The 24870-nt window shown below is 50.3% G+C and overlaps 3 protein-coding genes across 4 annotated transcripts; 2 read left to right on the top strand and 1 right to left on the bottom strand.

Moving 5' to 3' along the window:
• The first annotated feature begins 1656 nt into the window (after nucleotides 1–1656).
• Nucleotides 1657–6610, top strand: STING1 (stimulator of interferon response cGAMP interactor 1). 2 transcript variants are annotated; one of them, XM_047085572.1, is made up of 7 exons: nucleotides 1657–1769; nucleotides 2283–2509; nucleotides 2636–2816; nucleotides 3068–3176; nucleotides 4352–4590; nucleotides 5307–5493; nucleotides 6071–6610. In XM_047085572.1, the coding sequence occupies exons 2-7, from the start codon at nucleotides 2283–2285 to the stop codon at nucleotides 6259–6261; spliced, it is 1134 nt and encodes a 377-aa protein (XP_046941528.1). In that variant the 5' UTR covers nucleotides 1657–1769; the 3' UTR covers nucleotides 6262–6610. The 2 variants fall into 2 exon arrangements, with proteins under 2 accessions (XP_046941528.1, XP_046941534.1); XM_047085578.1 differs by lacking the exon at nucleotides 1657–1769 and adding an exon at nucleotides 1786–1955.
• Nucleotides 6611–9501: 2891 nt separating this feature from the next.
• SMIM33 (small integral membrane protein 33) lies at nucleotides 9502–10259 on the bottom strand. Its single transcript, XM_047076150.1, has one exon. The coding sequence runs from the start codon at nucleotides 10257–10259 to the stop codon at nucleotides 9702–9704; it is 558 nt and encodes a 185-aa protein (XP_046932106.1). The 3' UTR covers nucleotides 9502–9701.
• Nucleotides 10260–15869: 5610 nt separating this feature from the next.
• ECSCR (endothelial cell surface expressed chemotaxis and apoptosis regulator) lies at nucleotides 15870–24576 on the top strand. Its single transcript, XM_047098227.1, has 10 exons — nucleotides 15870–15930; nucleotides 19086–19130; nucleotides 19437–19487; nucleotides 19649–19708; nucleotides 20438–20572; nucleotides 21976–22089; nucleotides 22488–22586; nucleotides 22806–22842; nucleotides 23978–24074; nucleotides 24243–24576. Exons 1-10 carry the CDS (start codon nucleotides 15870–15872, stop codon nucleotides 24249–24251), a joined length of 708 nt encoding a protein of 235 aa, XP_046954183.1. The 3' UTR covers nucleotides 24252–24576.
• The last annotated feature ends 294 nt before the right edge of the window (nucleotides 24577–24870 follow it).

The raw sequence follows: 24870 nt of genomic DNA, 5'->3' as shown, positions 1-24870 counted from the left end.
TGCCCAACCTTCTACTGTAAGGTGAATCACAATTTAGTTAACAAGTCCTCAACTGTTGGGCATTTAGATAACTTTCAGTTTTTCTCCGTGTAAACAACACTGCTATGAACATCTGAAAAAAATGGGCATTTTTGTGCGCTTGTCTGATTATTCCTTGACAAAGGGTTCCTGGAAGTGGATTGCTACGTCCACAATCACACATGTTTTTTAAGGTTTATGATGCATAGTGCCTACCTGGCCTATCAAATGGAGGAACTTCCTCCAGCAGAAGGGGTGGGATGAAGAACAGGTGCGGGGGAAGCGATGACCGGTGTGGAGGCGCAGAGCTGGCGGCGGGTGACCCCTGGGAGGGGTGGGTCTTGGGCAGCCTGGGGGAACAGGTTGCTGGGCACAGCTGACTCTTGGGACAGGTGTGAAGCTGTGCTCTGGGAGGGCTCTGCTCAGGCCTTCTTCTGGGCACCCTTCATTTTCTTTGCTTTTGAAGCAGCTGAGTCCTTGTTCGCCTCACGGGGCCCCTTTGTGAGCCACTTAAAGGGAAGAGAAGGTTTAAGGAATTCCTCCATTTGTAGAAAGTGATTTTCACAAACAAGAGTTTTTAGGAAACCTCCTTGTTCCTGGGAGGCCAGTGTCATGTATGAATGTGGGGTGTCATCTTGTTTCCGGTTGCAATGTGGGGAAGGGTCCAGGCGCAGACTCTCTGACCTGGGCAGGAATACACTGCTGCCCCTCTGTGGGTGCCCCCCAATCCCACTCCTGAGGTCTGCGCCATCCTCAAATCAAATCAGCTTATCAGTTTACGAGAGCAGCCCTGAGACACTCCCTCTGCCACCCCAGGGGAAATCTTAAGCATGAAACTTGGTCCTGGTCAATCTTCTATTCCTTCTCATGAAATCAAGGCACAGAGCAAGCAATTCACCACACTGAGCCTCAGATTACCTGTCTGCAAAATGGGGAATAGTATTATACCTACCTGACAGGGTTGCTCAGTGGATTAAGTAAATAATATATGTAACACTTAGCATAATATCTGGTGCGTGGTGAATACCTTATGATGATGATGATGTCGATGAGGTTCCACTTGACTGCTTTTTTGGCTGGAACTGCAGGGTTCTCTCTCAGAAGTCATAGGCGTGGCTGCTTCCTGTGGAGAGCCAAAACTCCACTCCCCTGTGGGCTTTCTGCTGCCATAAAGCCCTTTACTAGAAAGGCTGTCATTACGGGAAATAACTGTTCATTCTCCCCACCTCCTTCCTGATATCACAGTCTTCAGAAAAAGAGGATCTGCATCTGGAAATCAGAATAAAAATAATCAGGCAGGGAAGCATGGTGTAATGCGTCTGGGAGTGTCGGTCTGGTCACATGGAGTCCTGCCTGGGTGTTGGTAGAGGGTGTTTGATCATGAGGGCTCGAGGTGGTCAGGGTTGTGGCCACGGGGGACTGTAACGGGTTTGTGCACACCTTCGGTTTGGGGGTAGCAAAGGGCAATGGAACAAGGGCCTTTGCAAGCTTGCCTCCCCATGTCAAGACTGGGGCATGACTTATTGGGGCCCTTCCTCCTTCCCTGGGGAGCCGGAAATACCCTCCTCCCCTAAGCTGTGGTCTGGCAAGACGCCAGGGCTGGAGCGCTGTGGAAAAAGTTATGATTGGTTTTTAATGTTTCGTTTTCAGGCTGTACCCAGAAAGGCTGGCCTTTATTGCTGAGAGCCATTTCATGGGGCTTTCTTTCCCTGTCATCTTCCAGAAACAGCCCGGGGTTTCAGAGGTAGAAGGTAGGTAGGATCAGGAGCAGTGGAGCAAGGGCTCCGAGGCTGAGGCCCCCGAGAGCCAGAGCTGGGTGGAAGTCTTCTGGCTGCCCTGCCTGCACCCCTTGAACTGCGGTGTCACCTTTGCTGACTAAAGTCTTCCCTGGGGTGGATTTTGGAAAGAGGGAAGTCCAGGTCCCCAACAGCCTCTAGGTGGGTGGCACCTCACAGGACACTTTCAGGTCTGGGTCTGGGACGGTTGCTGCTTTCTTTCTTCACTACTCCTGTGGTGTCACAGGGTTGGGTACGGTGTGTGTGTTGCCGGGGGTGTGGGGGGGGGGCACATGCACTTGTCTTCCTGCTCTGTTTTCAACAAGTCTCTCCTAGACTGGAGCTCTGGGATGCTGTATGTCTGGCCTGTCCTAGAGGCTTCTCAAAGAGCAGCCTCTGGCTCTGGCTGGGCACCAGGGAGAAAGCAAGCTATCCCAAAGCGGTAGGGGAGTGAGAGGGTAACAACAGTGGGTTTCTTGGTGCCCACAGATGCCCCGCACTGGCCTGCACCCATCCATCCCGAGGCCCAGGGGCATGGGGGCCCAGAAGGCGGCTTTGGTCCTGTTGGCAGTCTGCCTGGCAGCCCTTTGGAGGCTGGGGGAGTCCCCGGACCATACTCTCCGATGGCTGGTTCTCCACCTGGCTTCCCTGCAGCTGGGACTGCTGTTCACGGGGGTCTGCCATCTGACTGAGGAGCTGTGTCACCTCCACTCCAGGTGACTCTATTACCCGTGGTGACTGGGCACCCAATGTGTCTCACTCCCTTGACCCCCGACCCTGCCCCTCCTTGAATCTCTCTGGCTGAGCTGGGCTGGAGCCTGGGGCTTGACTGTCACCTGCAGGTACCAGGGCAGCTACTGGAGAGCTATGAAGGCTTGCCTGGGCAGCCCCGTTCGCAGTGGGGCCCTGCTGCTGCTGTCCTGTTATTTCTACAGCACCCTCCCCAGCACAGACCTGCCCTTCACTTGGATGCTTGCCCTCCTGGGCCTCTCACAGGCATTGAACATCCTCCTGGACCTCCAGGTAAGACACAGAGAGAGGTGGAGGGTGTAGCCGAATGGAGGCTGCAGCTAGTATGACCTACTCTGACCTCAGCACTGGGAGTGGGATTAGTTTAGAGGTTGGTCCTTAGAGTAGAGCCTATAAGGTCTGTAACAGTGGGTCCAGCAATGGCAGAGAAGGAAGTAAGTTAGCAGCAGATTGGGAAATCTTCTTGAGGAGGAGGGCTCCAGTTACCCTTCATGGAGGCCTCCTTGCCCTGTACTGCTGTCTAGGTTCTAGCCCCAGCTGAGGTCTCTGCAGTCTGTGAAAAAAAGAATTTCAACGTGGCCCATGGGCTGGCATGGTCATATTACATTGGGTACCTGCGGCTGATCCTGCCAGGTGAGTCATTCTCTATGGCCCTCTCTCTAGGTCTCTAAGACATACAATTAGACATAAAACCTCTTGTGTTTCTAGAACTTGCTGTATTTTTCAAAGACTTTTTATTCCTAACAAATCATTTGATTCCCAGAGCAATTCTGTAGGTATGAAGGATGTTATTATGCCTGATTTACAGGAAGGAGTATGGCACTTTAGAGCCATACTCCTTCTCCCTTGTTAACCATGGGAACAGTGACTTCTCCCTCATTAACCACGAATTCTTCCAGTGAATATTTACTGCATGCTTTGTGTCCTTCCTGTGCATTTTGCCTTTTAATTCATATCCTGTGGGCAACGAATAACCAACATCCCTGTTTTATTTTATCTTATTTTTTTAATGTTTATTTATTTTTGAGAGACACAGTGACAGAGTGAGATCAGGGGAGGAGCAGAGAGAGAGGGAGACACAGAATCCGAAGCAGGCTCCAGGCTCCGAGCTGTCAGCACAGAGCCTGATATGGGGCTCAAACCCACGAACTGTGAGATCATGACCTGAGCCGAAGTCGGACACTTAACCGACTGAGCCACCCAGGCGCCTGCAACATTCCTGTTTTAGAGATAAGAAAATTGTGGTTCTGCGAGGTGAAGAGACTTCTCCAAAGTCACATGGCTTAGTGAGAGGAGGAGACAGGATTTGAACCCAGGTCTGTCCAGAGCCTGGATGCTTGACCTCTCCACTGTGAGCCCATGTGTCAGGTCTTATTTCTTCTGACTTGCTGGCCCAGACCACAGTTCTCCCGTATCTCACTGCTATCTGCCCTTGTCACCAGGGCTTCTGCTAGGAAACACGTCTGGAGATAGGGCCAGACTCCGTGCAGCTGGAAATGCTGGCAATGTAACCTCCCAGGGCTCTTGCTGCCTCTCAAAGCCCTAAAAGCTGTGGTGGGAAGGAGTGGGGCAGGCCCAGAAATCTGGACAAAGGACAAGTGAGGCAAGAGAGAGGTGGTGGGGGTGGAGGGAGAGAAGGAAAGGGTTCCTGAATGCTCCGCCCCTCCTGGTTCCTGCACAATGCAAGTGGACTGGACCCTTCGTTCTCTTGAACCCGCACATTGAGGGGACCAATGACCTGGTCTCTATCCCGGGTCAGGTGGCAGACAGGGTTAGTAGGAATGACCTCTCGGGCCTTTCCACCCCAGGGCTCCCGGCCCGGGTACTCACATGCAATCAGCTGCACAACAACATACTACGGGGCACAGGGAGCCATCGGCTGCACATCCTTTTCCCACTGGACTGTGGAGTGCCTGATGACATGAGTGTGGCCGACCCCAACATTCGCTTCCTGTATGAGCTGCCCCAGCAAAGCGCTGACCGCGCTGGCATCAAGGGCCGGGTTTACACCAACAGCGTCTATGCGCTTCTGGAAAACGGGCAACAGGTGAGTGTGCAGTGAGGTGGGTGCTGCTAAGGAGCAGTCAGGCCCAGAGCACCAGAATTCTGACCGCTGGCCAAGCACTGATAAAAATTCACTGCCTTTCTCTGAGCCTCAATTTCTCCAGTTGGTGCCAAGATTCAGCTCTGAATGGTGACAATGATAAGTAACCCTTATTTAGCACTTACTGCATACCAGATGATATTCATGTGACCGCCTCATTTAACCCTCACTGCCACCTTGTGAGGTAAGGATGGTTATGACCCCTACTTTACAGATAAGGAAACTGAGACTCAGAGAACCAGCAAGACAGTGGATGATTTCAACCTGAGTATACCTTGCACTTGACCATAGAGCTGTCCTAGATGAGGTTCTGAAAATGTCTGAAAGATTTCACATAGATTGAGGGAAACCAAGAACAGGTTGAACCCCAGGGCCCAGCTCCCAAATTTGTTTCCAGCTGGAGCAGTTGACAGCAGGGGACTTAATGGGCCTTGCCCTGGGATCTGAGGGGGAGGATCTGTGAAGGATAAATTTAGCAAAGTCCTGGTCCTGATTTTAGGAGCAAAGACCACCAGACAGCATAGATCCCATCAGGGTAACCTCCTCCCAGTGCTCCATCTCTACAGGCTGAGGGAGGGGGGCCCCAGTAGTGGCACTAGGGTCCAGAGTCTGTCTGCCTGGGCCCTGGTTGAGTCTTGTATTCCTCTCACCTCCTCCAGGCAGGCATCTGTGTTCTGGAGTACGCCACCCCCTTGCAGACTCTTTTTGCCATGTCACAGGATGGCCGAGCTGGCTTTAGCCGGGAGGATCGGCTTGAGCAGGCCAAACTCTTCTGCCGAATACTCGAAGACATCCTGGCAGACACCCCTGAGTGTCAGAACAACTGCCGCCTCATTGTCTACCAGGGTGAGGGGTTGATAGGCTATAGGGCAGGAAGAGTCAGGTGTCCTGAGGGGTTAGAAATAGATATGACAGCACCAGGTCCTGGGCCTTCCCAAGTGGTCAAGGCATTCAAGCCCTGCATTCTTCCTCCCTGGGAGAGGTCCTACCTCTCCACCTAGGGCACTCAACTGCTTTCTGAGGTGTTCAGCTATTTGTCCTGGGTGGAGTGTAAAAAGAGGGGTTCTAGGGGCGCCTCACTTCATCTAGGGATGCCAGAAGAAGCAGAAGAGCCCCAGGTCAGGAGCAAAGACATCGGGGCTGCAGCCTCAGCTCTGCTACTGCATCACTGTGTGACTTTGACAGGTCCCTGCCCCTCTCTGTGCATCATCTTGAAAACTGGGAAGGTGGAATTCTGTTATCTCTAAAACCACTTCTAGCTCTAGAATTCCATGAAACTCTAGCCCCAGAGTTTAGTGAAGGGGAGGGGGTGCCGGGATGTGCGGGAGAAGAAGGTTTGGAGGATCTGCCCAGCAGTCCTCAGGGTATGTTAAAATGAGAACATATGAGGTCTTCATCCACACCTTCTCCATCTCTGTTCCAGAACCTGAAGAGGGAAGCGACTTCTCCCTGTCACAGGAGATTCTCCGGCACCTTCGGCAGGAGGAAAGGGAGGTCACTGTGGGCAGTGTGGGGACCTCAATGGTACGCAATCCCTCTGTGCTGTCCCAAGAGCCCAATCTCCTCATCAGTGGCATGGAACAGCCTCTCCCACTCCGTACAGATATCTTCTGAAGCCCAGGGTTACCTGGTCTGCACTCCCAATGCTCCCCAAGATTCTGGATTCCCAAGACTCCGGATTGAGGAGCTTTCTTCAGCAGCTGAATGGCCAGAAGAACCATTTCTTCCCACAAGGACCCTCTCAGAGATGGTCCCTGAACTTAACATCTCAAGATGAATCCTATGACCTTGGGCAAGTTATTTTGCCTCTCTGAACCTCAGTGTGCTCATCTATGAAATAGGATTATAATCATTGCCCTACCTACCTCACAGGGTTGTTGTGAGGACTATGACTGTCTGGAAATTTTTGTAAACTCTAAATGCCAGGTAAACTTAAGGGACACATCAGGTGTCTTCCACTGGACCTTCTAGACTGTCTCTCTATCCCTCTCTGCCTCCTCTTCCCTGGGATGGCATCACCAGGGTCCCTTGCTCTCTGGATTCTGTTCATGCTCAATCCATGAGGAGCCCCACTAGGAGAACAGAGGGAAGGAGGAGGGTGATATAGTGATAGTTACTCCCCCAGATCCCTCCCTGCAGTATCAAGATCACTATGGGCTCTCTGCATCTTTGACCTAAAGTCACGGCTCTGCCATGCTCTCAGTACCCTGTCTATCCCCAGGTTCCATTACCTGCCCCTTCCCCATGCTGCTCAGGCCTACCAGGTCCTGGTAATGTCCACTTGTGGCTTCCTTATACCTGCCCTTTCTAAACAGCTCCCCTTTGGGGCACCTGGATGGCTTAGTCAGTTGAGCGTCCGACTTTGGCTCAGGTCATGATCTGACGGCTCGTAAGTTCGAGCCCCATGTCTGGCTCTGTGCTAACAGCTCAGAGCCTGGAGCCTGCTTCAGATTCTGTATCCCTCTCTCACTCTGCCTGTCCCCTGCTCATGCTCTGTCTCTCATGCTCAAGAAAAAATAAACATTAAAAAAAATAAAACCATGTCTAACAGCTCCCCTTTTAAACACTCCTCAGATTATCAATTTGAGCATGCCATTTTTCTCTGGCTGGACTCTGATACAAGAGAATGGCATTTATTGTCTGAAATGTCCAAATCCACTTGCACAGACATACTTCCTTATACCCCTCCTTATTCTAGGACAGGACAGAGTGGTGGTGAGTATCATTTCACTGTGAACAGAGCCCAGCAGTCAGGCTGAGGGTGTAGAAGGTAGCGCACCCCATGGCATCTGTCTGCCCTTTCATGGCTCTTGTCCCTAGTGGGAGGCTTGGGGAATACAGAGCGTCCTGAGCAGGTGTGCAGATGCCATGAGGGGTACACAGCTGGATCCCAGGCAAGGGGCTGCTCAAAGGAGCTGGGGGCACTGAATGAATGTCCCCAGATGATAGAGCCTGCAAAGGGATAAAGGGTGGGGGGAGAAGAGCGTTTGTGTGTGGAGATGGGATACACTCTGGGGGACCTTGGACAACACAGCCAAGCACCTGCTGTATCTTATGCCATCACTGTTAAAACTGAGCCATTGTAACAACGCTGTAGTGGCAAAATTGCCCCTCTCTGGGAAGACAGGCAGCCCATTTCTACCAGTTCCATCTGTTCTACCCAGGATTTGTTCCCTACCTCTCACCTCTGTTTGTTGTTGTTGTTGTTGTTGTTGTTGTTAATTTTTTAAATTAATCTCTACACCCAATGTGGGGCTTGCACTCACAACCCTGAGATCAAGAATCAGATGCTTTACTGACTTAGCCAGCCAGGTGCCCCTCACTTCTGTTTTTATCACAAACACTCGATATGAATTTCTGTGTACATCGTCTCTGTGGAGAAAGACTCCATACATAGACACACATTTGCCAGAAGGAACCAACTGCCCCCAAGGATGACACAGCCAAGGGAGTAAAGGGGGATGCAATCTCCTCTTCCTCACAGCTGTCCTAGCCATTCTGTCCCCAAGATGTGAGGATCCTCTAGCATTACATCAGTCACTCCTGTACCTAGAAACCAGGACAGAATCAAGGGCCTTTCCAAAATGACCTTCCCCCACCCATCCAGCCCCCAACTTGGTGCTTAGGCTGTGGAGTCTGACAGCTCAGGTTCAAACCTGCCTTCACTGGTTAGTACCTGTGTCCCCCTGGGTATCTTGATATCCCCAACTATACAATGTGGATAACAGTGGCTCTTCCTCCCAAGGTGAGGAGGGAACAATATAATATCCACAGGTCCACAGATGGGCCGGGTGCTCAGCACAGAGCTGGACTACAAGAAGGAGCAGCTATTAACATTATAGTTGCCTCTCACCAGTCCCAAAGGAGGCAAGCCAGTCCTCTGTATACATTACAATCTCCACCTCTGTTCCTCTTCGTCTTCTGTTATTTCCTACCCTTCCTGACTGTGCTAGGGTTTCACCAAGGGCAGTGCCCAGTGTTGGTCTGTTGTCCTCAAGCGTTCTCCAGGGTAAAGTACCCAGAGGTCTCTCCATAAATGCCTGTCTGCGTGTTCTTGACAGCACACGAGTGAGATTCAAAGGTGTCAGGGCAAGGGTGCCTTTCCAGAGAGCCACCAGGAGGCTCAGCTCTGTCTTCCTGCATCTTAACAACTCCTATGCGCACCCCACCCCCTATAAATCCTCTCCTCACTCCTTCCTTCCTTTAAACAAACTCCACAAAGCTCCTCTTCCTTTCCTGTTTTCCCACTGACTGGAAGGTTCCGGATTTGGGAAATGTCCAGGGATAAGTTTTAGGCCTGTTCCAATAGGCCTATACACACAGAACAGGGGAGGTAATGGGAATCTCCCAAATCCCCCCATCCCACACTGGGAAGGCTAGACAGGGTCTTGCCCCAACACAGTGGAAGGCATTCAAAAGCATTTTGAGGAGCTAGAATTGGTGCTTGGGGCTTTGCAAGGGCCTCAGAAGTTGCTGACAAGGCCTAGACACCAAAAGCCAAAGGGATGTCTTTCAATCAGTGAAAGGCAGCAAATTTTCCTTCTCTTCCTGAGTCCCGGAAAAGGCAGACCCCTGGGTTCTTTGCCTTCCCTCTCCTTGGCTGGCCCTCACAGGACCTGGGGGCTTTGGGGACGGGACCTCCACAGGGAGACTCTGATATCCCTGCACAGAGGTGGAGTGGGTGGTGGAATCTTTCAAGCTGGACTCACATTAACAACAAAAGCAAAGGAGATTAGGGATGAGAGAAGAGAGTGAGGACTTGGTCAGGGATCTGATGGTCCTTGAAAAGGAGAGGGTAGCTTTGTAAAGGTGGCCTTTGGCACTGGGAATGCTCACAGCAGCATGTTTCTGGGCAAAGCCCTCAAGTTTCTTTTATTTCTCCTGTCCACATCAGGGCTTTCTCTATAAATATTCTGCAGGGAGAGCAGCTCCAGCTGAGTCCGTGTGTGCCCTTCCAAAGCTCTGATGCCCAAGACCCAATTTTCTTTTGCCCTAATTCTCTGTCCAGTTGCTTGTTCTGAGCCAGGTCAGTCCAGCTTTTCAAAGTCTTCCTCCTATAGATATGTGACTTCTTCAATGCTGAGCGTAGGCCCATCTGGCACAGGGTAGGAGCCAGGGACAGGAGGTTCCTGCTGGGCATCTTCATGACTGTCCCAGGGGTCCAACACTCGCCAGTGGATGAGGTAGATGCCACCCTCTGGCTTCGGGGCTGGTGGCTCTGTGGGGAGAGTGGCATGGCCCTGATGTAGTCTTGGCCCAAAGTGGACTGCCACCACAATACAGACTGCCAGCAGGACAAAGGCAGTGACGATGACAGTGAGCAGGGGCAGCCCATCTCCTCGAGGTGGTTCCCAAGCCCCACTCAGCATATCCGGGAGCTGCCTCTGGGGCTCCTGCCCCGCTGACCCGTTCACAGCTGGAGAAGACCAGGGATGGCGGCCAGCCTGGTAGGGGAGTGGCAGAGGGAGAGGGTGACATGGGCATGTACACGCAGAAAAAGAGCAAGTTAGAGAAAGATAGACACCTGGAGGGAACTGAGAGAGACAGATAGAGAGCCTTAGGCAGACAAAGAGGAACAGAGACAAAAAAAGAGAGAGACAGAGTAAAGACATGCAGACAAAGAGAAACATACAGATAAACACACAGGTAGCAAGAGAGAGAATTAAAGAAAAAGACGGGTGGGGGGGCAGGATACAGAGAGAAAGAGAAAAACACAAAGAGAAGAAGAGAAAGAAAAAGAGAGAGATAAATAAAAGGATAGGAGTGAAATAGATACAGAGAGATAGATACAGAGAAAAAAGAAACAGAGATAGGGAGACAAAGTTGTTCAGAAAGGGATGGAGAGGGTCTTCATTACAGTCTGGCATATAGAGTTCAGCCCACCAAGAGCCCTCCCAATGCTCTCTCTTCCCAGGCCTCCAGTAAAATTCCTAAATAGATAATATGTCCTAGGTCAGGAATCTGAGCACACTAGGGGCTGCTATCCCACATCCTGGCCAGTGGGCAGTGAGCAGCTCTTTCTTCAAGCCCTGGGAAAAGGGAGTCAATATGTCAAGCATCTCAGGTTCCCATCACCCTCAACTCACACAGAAGGCAGAGGGGTGGTACCCTGGGGGAGGGTGAAAGGAAAATGAGTCAGGAACCCCCAAAGCTTGGGATGAAGCAAAGGGGATACCTCAGCCCATAATGTATGATCCTGTTGGGGGTCTCAGGATCTGGACCTACAGGGGAGGGGGTGCCCCGTGTGGATTCCTGACTCTGTCCAGGATGGATTGAGGAGAATCCATGCCAGCCTCTACCTCTTCCAGGATCCCAGCCAGAAGTTGGGGGTCATGTCTGTCTGTCTCCACTCTGCTAACTGTTGAGTAGGGGTGGGATGGATTGCCATGAAGGTAGCAAACCTCCAAACTATAAACACCAGAGCTGGCTGATTAGGTCACCATAGGCTCAAGAAACCTTTTCTCGGGGCGCCTGGGTGGCGCAGTCGGTTAAGCGTCCGACTTCAGCCAGGTCACGATCTTGCGGTCCGGGAGTTCGAGCCCCGCATCAGGCTCTGGGCTGATGGCTCGGAGCCTGGAGCCTGTTTCCGATTCTGTGTCTCCCTCTCTCTCTGCCCCTCCCCCGTTCATGCTCTGTCTCTCTCTGTCCCAAAAATAAATAAAAACGTTGAAAAAAAAAATTAAAAAAAAAAAAAAAAGAAACCTTTTCTCCCTAGCCTCCTATTCCCCAGCTGGACCATCAGGGGCAGACCCTCTGGAGTGGAGCCTCTCCCCTAAACCTGAGTCATCAGCCTGGCCCTCCCCAAGGAAAGGCAATTTCCGTCCAGGGAAGGCTATCCAGAACACTCTCCCTTTAGCTTCTCAGTCACACTGTTTACCCCGTCCCACCCAAACACTGTCGCTTTGCATGTAGAAAGCTCAATACCCACCCCCCAGTTAAAAGTCTAAGGCTCTCTGGGCTCCCTGAGGTTCTGGAGCTCTCAGGGCAGGGGTGGAGAAAAAAGAGAAGCTCAGGTTGATGAAAGGCTTGGGGCCCCTGCAGGGAGTCAGACAGCCTAGAAGGAGGGGGGTGAGCCAAGAGTCTACCTGGTGCATTGTCCGCCTGGTGCAAGGCTCCCTGGGGACTGGCAGCCAGCAGGGCAAGGAAGAACCTGCCACCCCAGCTTGGTTGGCCCCTACCCGGAGCTGCCACGTCTATGGGGTTTACCAGGCACACACCCTCTGCACACACACCCTCAACGTCTCTCCCGCGCTTTCACTTTCGTGAATATTAGGACTCCCCTGTCCCAACCCTGAACTGTGATAGGATCTTGATCTTGGCACTTCCCTCCATGCTCCCTGCCAGCTTCAGGAGCCTGGGTCTGCCTGCCTACTCCTCCTCCACTAGATCCCAGACACCTTGCCAGCACCCCCACTACGCCCCACCCTCCACCATGACATGCCGACTCCCCACCCCAACTGATTTCCTGAAGTCACTGTTTCTTTGATTTAAAAAAAAAACTGTATATCAAACACACTGGAAATTGTAGACTATAATGTACTCAATCTCTTTGTTCCAACCACCAGCTCTGTCCAGCTCAAGAGTCTGTCACATTTATTTCAAAAAAGTTGTTTTAAATTTTTTTTTAAGTTTTTTTTAACGTTTATTTATTTTTTTTAAATTTTTTTTTTTATTTTTGGGACAGAGAGAGACAGAGCATGAACGGGGGAGGGGCAGAGAGAGAGGGAGACACAGAATCGGAAACAGGCTCCAGGCTCTGAGCCATCAGCCCAGAGCCCGACGCGGGGCTCGAACTCACGGACTGCGAGATCGTGACCTGGGTGAAGTCGGACGCTTAACCGACTGCGCCACCCAGGCACCCCTTAAATTTTTTTATTAAAAAATTTTTGTTTTAACGTTTATTTATTCTGGAGAGAGAGAGAGAGATAGAGTGCAAGTGGGGGAGGGGTGGAGAGAGAGACAGAATCCAAAGCAGGCTCGAGGTTCTGAGCTGTCAGAGCAGAGCCCAACAAGGGGATCAAACCCACGAGCTGTGAGATCATGACCTGAGCTGAAGTTGGATGCTTAACTGACTGGACCACCCAGGTGCCCCTCAAAGTTTTTTAAAAACTAAAATATTACAAATAACATAGAAGCCCTACTCCTTGACTACACCCCTCCTTCTTACCCCATGGATAACCATCTTGTTGAATGTGATGTTTATCATTCCCATGCAAAGCTGTTTTTTTTTTTTCTCTTTGGATTTTTTCTTCTTTGGTTTTTACAAATATGAATTCTATATGCCTCTTTGCATTTGCCTGAAATGTAATTTCATTTAAGAATGTGTGTGCTTCAATGTGTTCAAGTCACAAAAAGTGCCCACCAGGGAAAGGAGAGGTTAGCCATCGGCAGGATCAGGAACCGGGCTTTTGGACTCAGGGACTTGGAGCCCCAGTGGTGGTGTCTGTGAGAGCATTGGGACATGTGTCTTGAGGAGGCAGGAAGCAAAGAGCAGTGGTTGAAGCCCTGGACTGTGGCAAAATCCACATTCCCTCTGGCTGAGGTCTTGGATGGCATTGGGAAGTGTCAGTCTCCTAGTTGGATTCAAGGCCAGCCAGCCACTTGTCTCACTCAGTTGGCAGGTAAGGTCCACAGCCCAGTGACCTGGGCTTAAGTGAGCTCGGAGATCTGAGTGGGATCCCTGAATGTCAGAGTGTGGAACAGCTTGGCTGAGAGACAGGGAATCAAGAGGCTACATCTTGCCTCTTGAGATCAAGCCATCGGGTGAGGAGAGTTCCCAGGGGTGATCTGGTCTCCAGACTGGAAGGGAGGGTGGTGCATGCACAAGGGAAAGAATGAGGGATGACTGGTTTTGGCTCAGGTCACAATCTTGCAGGTCATGAGTTCAAGCCCCACTGACAGTGCAGAGCCTGTTTGGCATTCTCTCTCCCTCTCTCTCTGCCCACCTCCCTGCTCCTGCTCTCTCTCTCTCTCAAAATTAATAAATAAACTTTAAAAATTATTTTTTAAAAATTTTATTTCTAAGTAATCTCTACATCGAACATGGGGCTTCAACTTATAACCCCGAGATCGAGAGTTCACATGCTCTACCAACTGAGCCAGTCAGTTGGACACTCAACTGACTGAGCCACCAAGGCGCCTCTATTTATTATTTTTTAAGTAAGCTCCAGGCCCAACATGGGGCTTGAACTTATGACCCTGACATCAAGAATCACATGCTCTACTGACTGAACCAAACAGTCTCCCCGAAATAAAATATTTAGGGGTACCTAGGTGCCTCAGTCAGGTGGGCATCCAACTTTGGCTCAGGTCACGATCTCATGGTGGTGGGTTCAAGACCGGCATCGGGCTCTGTGCTGACAGCTCAGAGCCTGGAGCCCGTGTCTCCCTCTCTCTCTGACCCTCCCCTGCTTGCATTCTCTTTCTCTCTCTCAAAAAATAAATAAACATTAAAAAATAAAAAATAAAATAAAATAAAATATTTATTAAAAAATTGAGGCGCCTGTGCTGCCAACTCAGAGCCTGGAGCCTGTCTCTGTGACTTGCTGTTTCTCTGCCCTTTCCCCACTCATGTGCGCATGCACACGCACACACAAACACATGCACACTCTCTCTCAAAAATAAATAAACATTAAAAAAATTAAAACTAAGGGAGAAAAGGACACCAATCAATGCAATATATGATTGCATATATATGTGCATATTGTCACCACCGGGAATGCACAGAGTGGAAGGAAATCCACAATATGATAAAATTCTATTAAAGAAGTAGGATTGTGTGTAGCATTTCTCTGCTCTTAAATCTTTTGAGTTTAGTTCAGTAAATATGTTCTGAGGACCTGCTATATCACAGGCATTGTACCAGGTCCTAGGGACACTGCTGGCCTGCATCTGCACAAGAGAGTGCCACGGGACAGATGCTAAAGACAGGGTGCTGCTGGGACACAGGGAACACCTGATTCCAGGAGAGGGGAAGTGAGGGGAGAGCTGAGGACGGGTGAGGCTTGAAATGTAGTCCTCTTGGGGCGCCTGGGTGGCTCACTTGGTTGTGTCTGACTTCAGCACAGGTCATGATTTTGTGGTTCGTGAGTTCAAGCTCCGTGTTGGGCTCTGAGCTGACAGCTCAGAGCCTGGAGCCGCCTTTGGATTGATTGTCTCCTTTTCTCTCTGCCACTCCCCCATTCTTGCTCGCGCGCGCTCTCTCTCTCTCTCTCTCTAAGATAAAAAAACATTGAAAAAATATTTTCTTTTTAAAAGAAATGTAGTCCCCTTGTTTTTCTATTAAGAGTAACAAATGGCGGGGGTTGGGGGGGGTGGTTGCCTGCCTGGCTCAGGCTCAGTTGGTTGAGCAGTTGAGCATCTGACTCTTGATTTCAGCTCAGGTCATGATCTCACGGTTTGTGAGGTTGAGCCCTGCGTTGGGCTCTGCACTGACAGTGCAGACTCTGCTTGGGGTTTTCTCTCTCTCTTTGCCTCTCCCCTGCTCTCTTTCTCAAAATAAATAAATAAACTTAAAAAAAAAAAAGAATAACAATAGGAGCGCCTGCCTGGCTCAGTCGGTGAAGCATGTGACTCTTGATCGCAGGGTTGTATGTTCAAGCCCCACGTGGGTTGTAGAGATTATTTAAAAAAAAAAAAATAATAATAATAATGTTTGTAAGGCCTCCCTGAAAGATGTTGGGAGCCCCATCTGCATTGGGAGCCCTGAGGAGGAAGGAGAGTGTGACATATTCAGAGTCTACAAAGCCTGGGCAGCTGGTGGGCCCAGCTTTAGGGCTCAGTCATGGGAGAGACCAGGAGGACCTGGTCTGAAACAGACTGGGGAGGGATTGGAGTTAGACTCCAGGAAAACATCCAAAAGCCTCTAGGTGATAAGTGGAGGGACCTGATGGACCCCTCAGAGGGAAAGAGAGGGGTCACAGAGCCACTTTGTCATCGCTGATCTTTGTATAAAGGCCCTAGAGGACACCATAGTGGCTCTAGCTCGGCCCACAGAGCCCCAGGCACAGTGCCTGCCGCTTCAGCCTTACATCCTCCGTCTGGGCTGCAGGCTAATCAGGGCCCCTGGAGCCAGTCCCAATCTGTTTCCTTCTATTCTTTGACAGGAAGCTGCTAGAGAGCCAGCCCCCACCCCCCACCCCGCCCCAGCACTCCCTCTCTCTTTTCCACTATGGACAGAGCCACCGTGGAGCGGCTGCCTGCCCGCCACAGACCCAGCTGACATGGAGACCGTTGGAGCAACGCAGCTGTGCTGGGTGATCCTTGGCTTCCTCCTACTCCAAGGTAAGAGGCATTTGTCACTCCGCTTCAGCAGTTCCCCTCCAGCGGTTGGCAGTCCCGGGTGACTGTCCCTTCTTCACAATGTATACCTCACATGCTCTCCATTCAGGCCTGTGCCCAAGGGAAATTCCAGACGCTTCTCATGAAGGGAACGAAGGAGTTGAATTGGGGGGTGGGGGGAGGGGGTCATTACCAGGCAAAGGTAAAGTAGACATGTGGTTAAATCCTTTTGTGGGAAAATTTCCAGGGTGAACTGGGGCCCCCATAGAGGCTGGCCTCCTGAAATGTGGGAATTGACTGTCTTGATGTGAGACTGAGGCCAGAAAGCTCCTTCCAGAGTGTTCTAGCACAAAACTGTCTACACCTTGGGCTTTACAGGGGATCCTTTTTCTTCTTTCACATGAGGAGTAACAACCTGGGAATTCCAAATGTTGACTTTAAGCTCAAATCACAGCAAGAGGGATGCAGGATAGATACAAAAAACTATTTGCCAAAGAGGATGTATACAACATCCTCGGCCAGGGGGCTGGATGAGATGCCCTCCAGAGGAGATGAATGGAAATACCTCTGAGACCCGATTCTGCTAGCTGACGAATGGTAAAGCAGCTCATAAGGGGTGTTCTAGTTAAGGAGCAGTTGCTGGGAACCATGAGAAATCCAGGAGATTCTGACTCACAGGGCAGCAACTTCCCTTTGGTTATCCCTTCCCCACCCCCACCTCACTCTCCATGAGGCCTCTGTTGAAGAATTAGGAGTCTGCCCTCAGAGTAGCAGAAAAGAGTGCAAAGTGCTTGGATGGGGAGAGAGGATGGCCCTTTCTTGGTGGGGGGTGAGGGGGGACTGAGTTCTGGTACTCTGTCTCCTGGAAAGGTCAGACCTTTCTCTGGAAGCCTAGGGGCTGGGGGTAAAACTCTGATTGCCCCCCACCCCACCCTGGGGGTGGGCAGAGTCCCACGCTTGATCTGGGGCAGGGGCACCAGGCTTATTGTAGCAACTGCAGAAATGGCAGAGGAGGAGATTAAAAGGCAAGATTCATGAGGGGGCACTGTCCCAGGCAAATGGCAGGTGGCAGGGCTGAGAATGCCCTGTGTAAACTCTACATAAACCACACTTGCCTCCTGAGTTTCCTTATCTCTCATCCCAAGATCATAGCATACCTACTGCCTCCCTTGAAGAATCCTTTTGAGGATATACAGGCCCACAAGGTGACCTGACTTGGATCCACAGAGACTTGGAGGGTTGGAAAGAATGGGACAAAAATTTAAAAAGTCTAGCATTTGAGTTTTCTTGTCCTAACAACCACTTTTGAGGTATGAAATTCATTTGCACGTTAAAGAAGAGAAGACTGAGAACCTGGTCAGACAGTACGTGGTAGAGTCAGGACTTGAACTCAAACCTGTCAGACTCAAAAGCTGTGATTTTCAACTATTACATTATGCTGCTGAGGAAAATAGGGGAGGAGGATGGTGGAGGGGGAGGAAGAAGAGGCTAGAAGGTCGTGAAGCAGGTAGGGATTAGGGAGGGGATACAGGAAAATAAGAAATTTATGTGGCCGGGGTTATTCTGCCCAGTGGTCAGAGGCACCATGGCCTGTAGAAACAGATGTGCCTGAAGTTCCTCTTCAGACAGAGGAATCTATTGGTGATGGAAAGTTCTGGTAGGGGGTCAGGGCCAGAAGACAGAGAACACAGGCTACTGGAACTTGGAGCTTGTGACTTTGGAACTCCTTCCAAGATGCTAGTTTTGCTTCCAGATATGCGGGAAGGCACTGCACAGTGTCCACCCACTAAAAGCTAATGTTATAACTTTATAGGACTTAGATGGTACCTTAGATATGCTTGATCAGTAACTGATAGGTATTTTTAAGATGTGACTTGAAAGGGTTCTTCCAGGGTCATTTTCAGCTGGGAAGAGTTCTCTCTAGCCTCGGACACCTACGAGTTTTAATACCCCTCTGACACCCCACCCAGTGAGCAGGTGGGGCTACCAGAGACTGGTGCCCTGGAAAAATACGGTCAGGGTTTGGGCAAGCTTGGGCTTGGAAACGATTAATTCCACACTGTCCTAGTGATAGCCCCATGGAGGGAGGCAGTGGCTAAGGAAAATAAACAGTTCAGCAAGCCGCCACAGGCTGTGCGGGCCCTGGCCCCCAGCTGCATCTGTTCACCCAGGCCCAGGCATGGAGCTTCCCTGTGGATGAGAGGCCTGGGAGCCCGAGGGCCAGGCCAGAGGCTACAGTCCCAGCAGGAGCAGAGGGACGGGAACCCAGCTGGGCGGCTCCACTTCCCCACGTTGTTTTCCTTTCACATTGTTCACAGGTTTCAAGAATGATTTCACTGTGGAAAATGAGCAAACACAACTTGACCTCTCAGGTCCCACACACAAAGGGGACGCACATATGGGCACACAAGCACACATACACATCTACACGGAGGCCCACAGACATACACATGTACATTAAAAAAAAAAAAAAGCCAATGATGGCTTCCAACTGGGGCCTCCTGGTAACTAGCTTCTTCCTGGGTTTGGCCAACAATGGCCATTTCTGAAGTAGCCTCTGCCTGTGAGGGTAAAATTGGCTGCTTGTTCAGAGCTTCCCTGGCTCCTATCTATACCTCAGAACTTACTTGCTGTGTGGACCCCTACCTCCAGCTGGAGATACCTACCCCAGTCCCTAGCCTCATTTTATTCACCCCATCTTTCCATCCCCTTCCCTTGGGGCAGGACCAGGATGACAGTATGCATGGGGAAAATGTTTGGCTAAGTGGTAGCGTAGCAAGAACATCAGCCTACAGACCTGGAGTCCTAGGTCCTTTTCTAGATGTAGCAGGCCACTGGCCCTCTGTCCTTGGACAAATCAGTGATTTGTTTGAAATAACCTTCACCTGACCTCATGTCAGGTTGGTATAAAACCCACACGGGATTAAAGAGATGGAAAGGACTCTGGGACACTGAACCACAAGGTGGTGGTGATGGTGCTATTGAGTCGTGGTTAGAGGAAACCAGCACTGTGAGCCAGAGCCACATTCTTCAGCCCTCTGCCAAGTGTGTCTGCCTTCCAGCATGGGAGGCTTGGAAAGCCTGGGTTCTTCTGTGGGCTCTGCACTGGGCAAGAGACTCACCAAGCTAGTCAAAGTGTTTTTTGCTTTCTCTTGCAGGCCACCATTCCCAACCCATGACAATACAGACATCTAGCCTTCAGGGTAAGACCAAACACACAGGGCCTGCTCTGGCATTTAGGCCTGGCAGCTTAGGAAGGGTGAGAGGAGCACAGATCTCAGGTGATTAGAGCTGGGGCCAGGGCTCTCGGGACATCCAAGGCTGAGTTCATCTCTGGATGTATTTGAGCATGGCCTAGTCACATGTGCCTCGAAAGAGGAGGGAAATGAATGGATGGGGGTCAGGGGTGCGGCAAGGAGAAAGACTAGAAAACTCCAGTTACAGGGAAGAAGAGAGGGAGACAGAGCAATAGGAGGCAGCGACCCTCAGCCTCAGATGATTTATTTCAGGAGCCTTCAGCAGTCAAAGTCTGACCACAGAGCCACTTTCTTCCAACACAGGTGAGTAAGTGTGGCTGCGGAGGGGCCAGTCCTTCCCCCCTGCCTAACCCCCTGCCCAGCCCTTCAGACCTGCTTGGAACTCAAGGGTTCTTAAATAGGTGAGGGAGTGTGGTGTCACCAAACCTGCCCCCCTCCACCTCCCACTGCCTCTGTCCTTTCAGGAGACAGCCCTTCCTCAGAGCCCAGCAGCCCAAGCCCTCTGGCCAGCACTGAGACCTCAGGTACTCTGCCACTCAGATCCAGATGCCCTCCAGGGAGGGCCCAGTGAGGGATCAGACTAGTAGAGGAGCAGACCAGTAAACAGGATCTCATGTTGACAACCACAAAGCAGGGTAGGAAGGGCTGTGATGAGCAGAAGGAGAAGGTGCTGCAAGAAGGGCACCTGAATGGCTCAGTCGGTTAAGAGTCCGACTTCAGCTCAGGTCATAGTCTCACAGTTCATGAGTTCCAGCCCTTCATCAGGCTCTGTGCTGACAGCTCAGAGCCCAGAGCCTGCTTCAGATTCTGTGTCTCCCTCTCTCTCTGCCCCTCCCCCCTGTCTCACACTCTGTCTCTCTCTCTCTCCCCTTCAAAAATAAATAAAACATTAAAAAAAAAAAAGTTGCTGCAAGAGCCCGGACAAATATCAACCTTGGAAGCCTTTCCTTGGGAGCCAGGTTGGGAGCCTTTCCCAACCTTTCCTTGGGAGCCAGGAAAGACATGCTATAGTGTCCTCAGAAGCTGAGGCCCAAGAGGGAGTTAACCAGAGGAAGATTGTGAGGTAGACAGTGCTAAGGTATATTCCAGGCAGTGGGAACTGTACAGGTAAAGGCCAAGGTAGAAGAGAGGATGGCTCCTTCTGGAATTGAAAGCAGTAAAGAAAATGAGAATTTTGGACTAAAGAGGGCCCTCTGTGTACACGCTGGCCAAGGCCCTGAGCAGGTCCACAAATGCTTCCTTATCTACGGCAGCTCTGGAGAAGGCCTCACAGGTCCTCGATGCAGCCAGTAAACCCAGGACACAGAGCACGAGCACCGTGGATGGTCACTCCCAGTCCCTGTTGGGCCTGACTCAGTCTCAGCCACAGAAGTACACATCAAGACTTGGTGAGTACTTGGGGCCGGGGGTGAAAAGCACTGGGTCATGACTGGTTGGGGTCCTTCTCCCCCTCTTCAGGAGGCCCAGGTTATGCCCCTCGAGGAGGCGTCTCTGGGCCAGGATCCACATCAGTGGCAGCCTGGTTTGGGAATGAGAGAGGTTTGGTGGGAAGTAGAGACAGAGCCTTGGACCTGATCACAATGAAGATAAAAGGAGCCAGGACTCAGGACTGATAAAGCCATGGAGGGGAAAGAGATGGGTAGAACTCAAAATGATGGAAAGGGAGGCAGAAGAGATTGGACAAGGGCTACATGCTTCTGGGTTCACACCGCAGTGTGGAGGAAGAGCTGGGAGAGAGTGGACGCCTCCGTCCTGGCCCTGCTGTGTCATGGCACGGACCCAGGTGTCCCAAGCAGTAGCAGTATGTCCTGTCCACGCTCTCAGTGAAGAGAATTCTGACTCTTTCTGTCATCCTAACCCTGGGCTCTGGGATTATTTTACACTCACAAACTTATTTGGCAGTGAGGGTGTGGATAAGGAAATGGAATAGCTATCAGACCTGCAGTACAATGAGCGGAAGACGGGGGGCACCTGGCTGGCTCCACTGGTGGAGCTTCAGACTCTTGATGTCAGGGTTATGAGTTTAAACCCCACATTGGGTACAGAGATTATTTAAAAATAAAATCTTTTAGAGGTGCCTGGGTGGCTCAGTCAGTTGGGAGTCCGACTTCAGCTCAGGTCATGATCTCATGGTTTGTGAGTTTGAGCCCTGCATTGGGCTAACTGCTGTTAGCACAGAGCCGCCTTTGGATCCTCTGTCCACCTCTCTCTCTCTGCCCCTCCCCCACTCATGTGCATGCACGCTCTCTCTCTCTCTCTCAAAAATAAATAAAACATTAAAAATAAAAATAAAATAAAATCTTTAAAAAAAAGGAGCTGACAAGGGGGAAGATATGGGTGATCACACTACCTTTGAAGAGGGCCAGAAACTTGTGCCCTTTGCCCGGTTTGTTACATTAGTGAGTAGGGATAAATATCTAGTGTGCTTTTTCCTCCCACTTCAACCCTTGGCAAAACACAGATGGCTCTACCTTGCCCATTTTGGCTTCCTGTCTCTGGAACATAAATGGGCCCTGAGGGGATGGTGGGAAAAGAATAACAGGGGAAGCCTAGAGTCCCCTGGAACTAGTAACATGAGCAACCAGCAGTGCAATTCACCCGAACCCACATCACCCAGTTCTGACCTCCATCCTCCTGAGAACTAGTCTGAGTAGCAAGGAGAAAGTCTTTTTGGGAGGGCATGACCTGTTTCTGCAATTCTTTACCTGGGGAAGTGGGAGGGGAGCTAACTCTCTCTCTGGTAGGCTATGCCAGTCCCTTCACTGATACACCCATCCCCACTCCATTTTAGACACTTCTCAAGATGTTATTCCCACATCAACCACCATGAGCCTGAGGACAAGAGATGACTCGACCATCTTACCCACCCCCACATCAGAGACGGTGCTCACTGTGGCCGCATTTGGTAAGAGGGAGGAGAAGGTGCAGAGAGTGGCAGTCCCTGTACTGACTTGGACTCTGGATCTAGAAACACAAATTTAAATCTCACCTATTTGTTCTAGGAGGGTTTGGCTGATGAAGAAGGCCCTGGTGGGAAAGAGCCTCCCCTGGCCCTCCCTCCAGGCAGCTCTTTGGGGCTCTGTTGAGTTCCATGTTCTTATGGGAGGCTGAGGCCAGGCTGTGGGGCTCACTCTGGCCAGGATCAGCTGGCTGAGAGCTCATTTGTTAGGCAGAGAAGGGGAATTCACTTTTCTCTCAGAGCCTACCTACACAGCACTTAGCCGGGACGGGGATTTGTACTCCTATCACCCCCTTCTGACCCCTCCTCTGACTCTCCTTTACCCTGTCCTTTTCCCTGTTCAGGTGTTATCAGCTTCATTGTCATCCTGGTGGTTGTGGTGATCATCCTAGTGAGTGTGGTCAGTCTAAGGTTTAAGTGTCGGAAGAACAAGGAGTCTGAAGGTACATGCCCTGCCACTCAGGGCCCCACTTTCCCCTCAGCTGAGGGACCCAGAGCTACATTTTGGGATGGACACTGAGCCTGTAGTAGAGGAAAAGAATGGCACATAGGCATCGCTAATGAAATGGGAGGGTAATCCACTTGGGTGGGCTTTGAAAGATAGGCTGGTCTTCTGGGTTGCAGCATGTGACTCCCAATCTGTGCCTTTGGATTTTTTACAGATCCCCAGAAACCTGGGAGTTCAGGGTTATCTGAAAGGTAAGACTGTCAGAGGTGGAAGGGAGGAATCATTCATTTGACCTCTCAGTCCCCCATTCTGAGAGAGAACTGATACTTCCTGACTTCTTCTTACACACACGCATAAGCACGCATGGAATCTTGACAGCTTGCACTGAGGCCAGGGCTAGGGGCGGGCAGGACAGGGGCAACCCTAAAATAAAACAATCAGGTGACAGGAAATGAACTGGAACTCTTCAGCCCCAGGGCTCTGTCTCTATAACCCCCTCAGGAAAAGTATAGGAATTCAGATTCTAATAAACCTATTCAAATAAGAAAGCACTTAGGGGGTGCCTGAGTGGCTCAGTCGGTTAAGCATGCAACTTCGGCTCACATCATAATCTCACGATTCATGGGTTTGGGCCCTGAGTTGGGCTCTCTGCTGACAGCTCAGAGCCTGGAGCCTACTTTAGATTATGTGTCTTCCTCCCTCTCTCTCTCTCTCTCTTTCTGCCCCTCCCCTGCTTGTGCTTTCTCTCTCTCTCTCAAAAGTAAATAAACATTTAAAAATAAATAAATAAACTAGAAAACACTTTATTTAAGGAGCCACTTACTGAACACCTTATATGGGCCAGGCACTCTGGTAGATATTTTATGATATTATCTCAAATCCTTACAGCGATTCTTCAAAGAGGATGTACTGTGTTTTGTATGTTTAAAAACGTTGAGACTTGAAGAATTTGTAACTTGGTCAAGATCATACAAGTTGCAAGTAGTAAAACTAAGATTTTGCTTAAGTTTATTTATTTATTTTGAGAGAGAGAAAGAAAGAGAGAAAGAGAGAGCAGAGCAGGGGAGGGGCAGAGAGAGAGGGAGACAATCCCAGGCAGGCTCCGTGCTGTCAGCAAGGAGCCCGATGTGGGGCTTGAACTCACAAACTGTGAGATCAAAAGCCAGATGCTTAACTGACTGAGCCACACAGGCACCCCCAAAACTAAGATTTATATACAGGTGTTTTGGGCTTCAAAGCACACTCCCATTTCATTATGTTCCACCACCAAAATAGAGGTTTATAGAAACAATGTTCAAAGTTCCAATGCTTGACCCCACAGTTCTTTGACCACCACATTGCCCTCCTGCTCCTCCACTTACAACCCATGTTCTTTCTTACCCCTAGCTGCTCTACAGCCAATGGGGAGAAAGACAGCATCACCCTGATCTCCATGAAGAATATCAACATGAATAACAGCAAAGGATGCCCCACAGCAGAGAAGGTACATTTTTCCTGGTTCCTTCCTCCCTTCTCCTCCTTCTCTTACCCTCAGGCTCTAGTTCCTTAGCCAGAAAGGAGATACTTTCAAAGACCCAGGCTCCTCTCTCTTCTTCCCTAGGCTGCCACTCCCGACAAGGTCCCCCTTTTTCATACTCTATTTATTTTGCAGGTTCTATAGAAGCAACGTTGGGTCCTCATGGGTCCAAAGATGACGCAGCTGCCCTGTGACCGTAAAGAGGAAGGCGATGGGATTGGTAGAGGCAATGAATCACACATAAATTATTTTATTATTTCACACTTCAAGATCTAAAGGATACTAGTATTCCTCCAGATCTAGGAGCAAGCTACCAATAGGAGAGACTCCCATATGGTCAGCCATTCTAGAAACATAGCCTGCTCCTCCCACCTGCTCGCAGTCACAGGGAGGAGGAGTCTGTATAGCAAGAGCAAGGAAAATGACGAAGAGGAGTGGTCCTTGCTACTTTGCATTAAAGTTATTTTCTGGCCTGCAGTCTAATTTCTTTGAAGGTCTATGCTCTCATGTGTGTTTGTTAACAGGGTTCTAGCAGCTTTGGGGCCTCTTTTCCTAGGCAAGGCATGTATCCAAGTTTCTGCCCCTGTAAGGAGCTCTTTGAGAAACCTGGGCGGTGGACAGAACATTTTCTAAGGTCCACCTCCATTTATCTGGATTATTATTATTACTATTATTTTTATTTTTATTTTAAGTAGACCCCACACTCAACGTGGGGCTCAAACTCATGACCCTGAGATTAGGAGTCATGTACTCTATCCACTGA

Source organism: Lynx rufus, unplaced genomic scaffold (assembly GCF_022079265.1).
Source record: "Lynx rufus isolate CCGP_SWC_20201006 ecotype Redwood Valley unplaced genomic scaffold, mLynRuf1.p SCAF_1, whole genome shotgun sequence".
NCBI classification, from domain to species: domain Eukaryota; kingdom Metazoa; phylum Chordata; class Mammalia; order Carnivora; family Felidae; genus Lynx; species Lynx rufus.
This window is presented reverse-complemented; position numbering and strand designations above follow the sequence as displayed.

What these genes read in the sequence shown, in the direction of transcription:
- STING1 (XM_047085572.1), top strand. Translation starts at nt 2,283, where the DNA reads ATGCCCCGCACTGGCCTGCACCCATCCATCCCGAGGCCCAGGGGCATG. An exon ending in CTGTGTCACCTCCACTCCAG is followed by an intron (nt 2,510 to 2,635) that starts GTGACTCTATTA and finishes TGTCACCTGCAG; the next exon opens with GTACCAGGGCAGCTACTGGA. An exon ending in TTCTGGAAAACGGGCAACAG is followed by an intron (nt 4,591 to 5,306) that starts GTGAGTGTGCAG and finishes CACCTCCTCCAG; the next exon opens with GCAGGCATCTGTGTTCTGGA.
- SMIM33 (XM_047076150.1), bottom strand. Translation starts at nt 10,259, where the DNA reads ATGTCTTTACTCTGTCTCTCTCTTTTTTTGTCTCTGTTCCTCTTTGTC.
- ECSCR (XM_047098227.1), top strand. Translation starts at nt 15,870, where the DNA reads ATGGAGACCGTTGGAGCAACGCAGCTGTGCTGGGTGATCCTTGGCTTC. An exon ending in ACAGACATCTAGCCTTCAGG is followed by an intron (nt 19,131 to 19,436) that starts GTAAGACCAAAC and finishes GATTTATTTCAG; the next exon opens with GAGCCTTCAGCAGTCAAAGT. An exon ending in GGCCAGCACTGAGACCTCAG is followed by an intron (nt 19,709 to 20,437) that starts GTACTCTGCCAC and finishes TATCTACGGCAG; the next exon opens with CTCTGGAGAAGGCCTCACAG.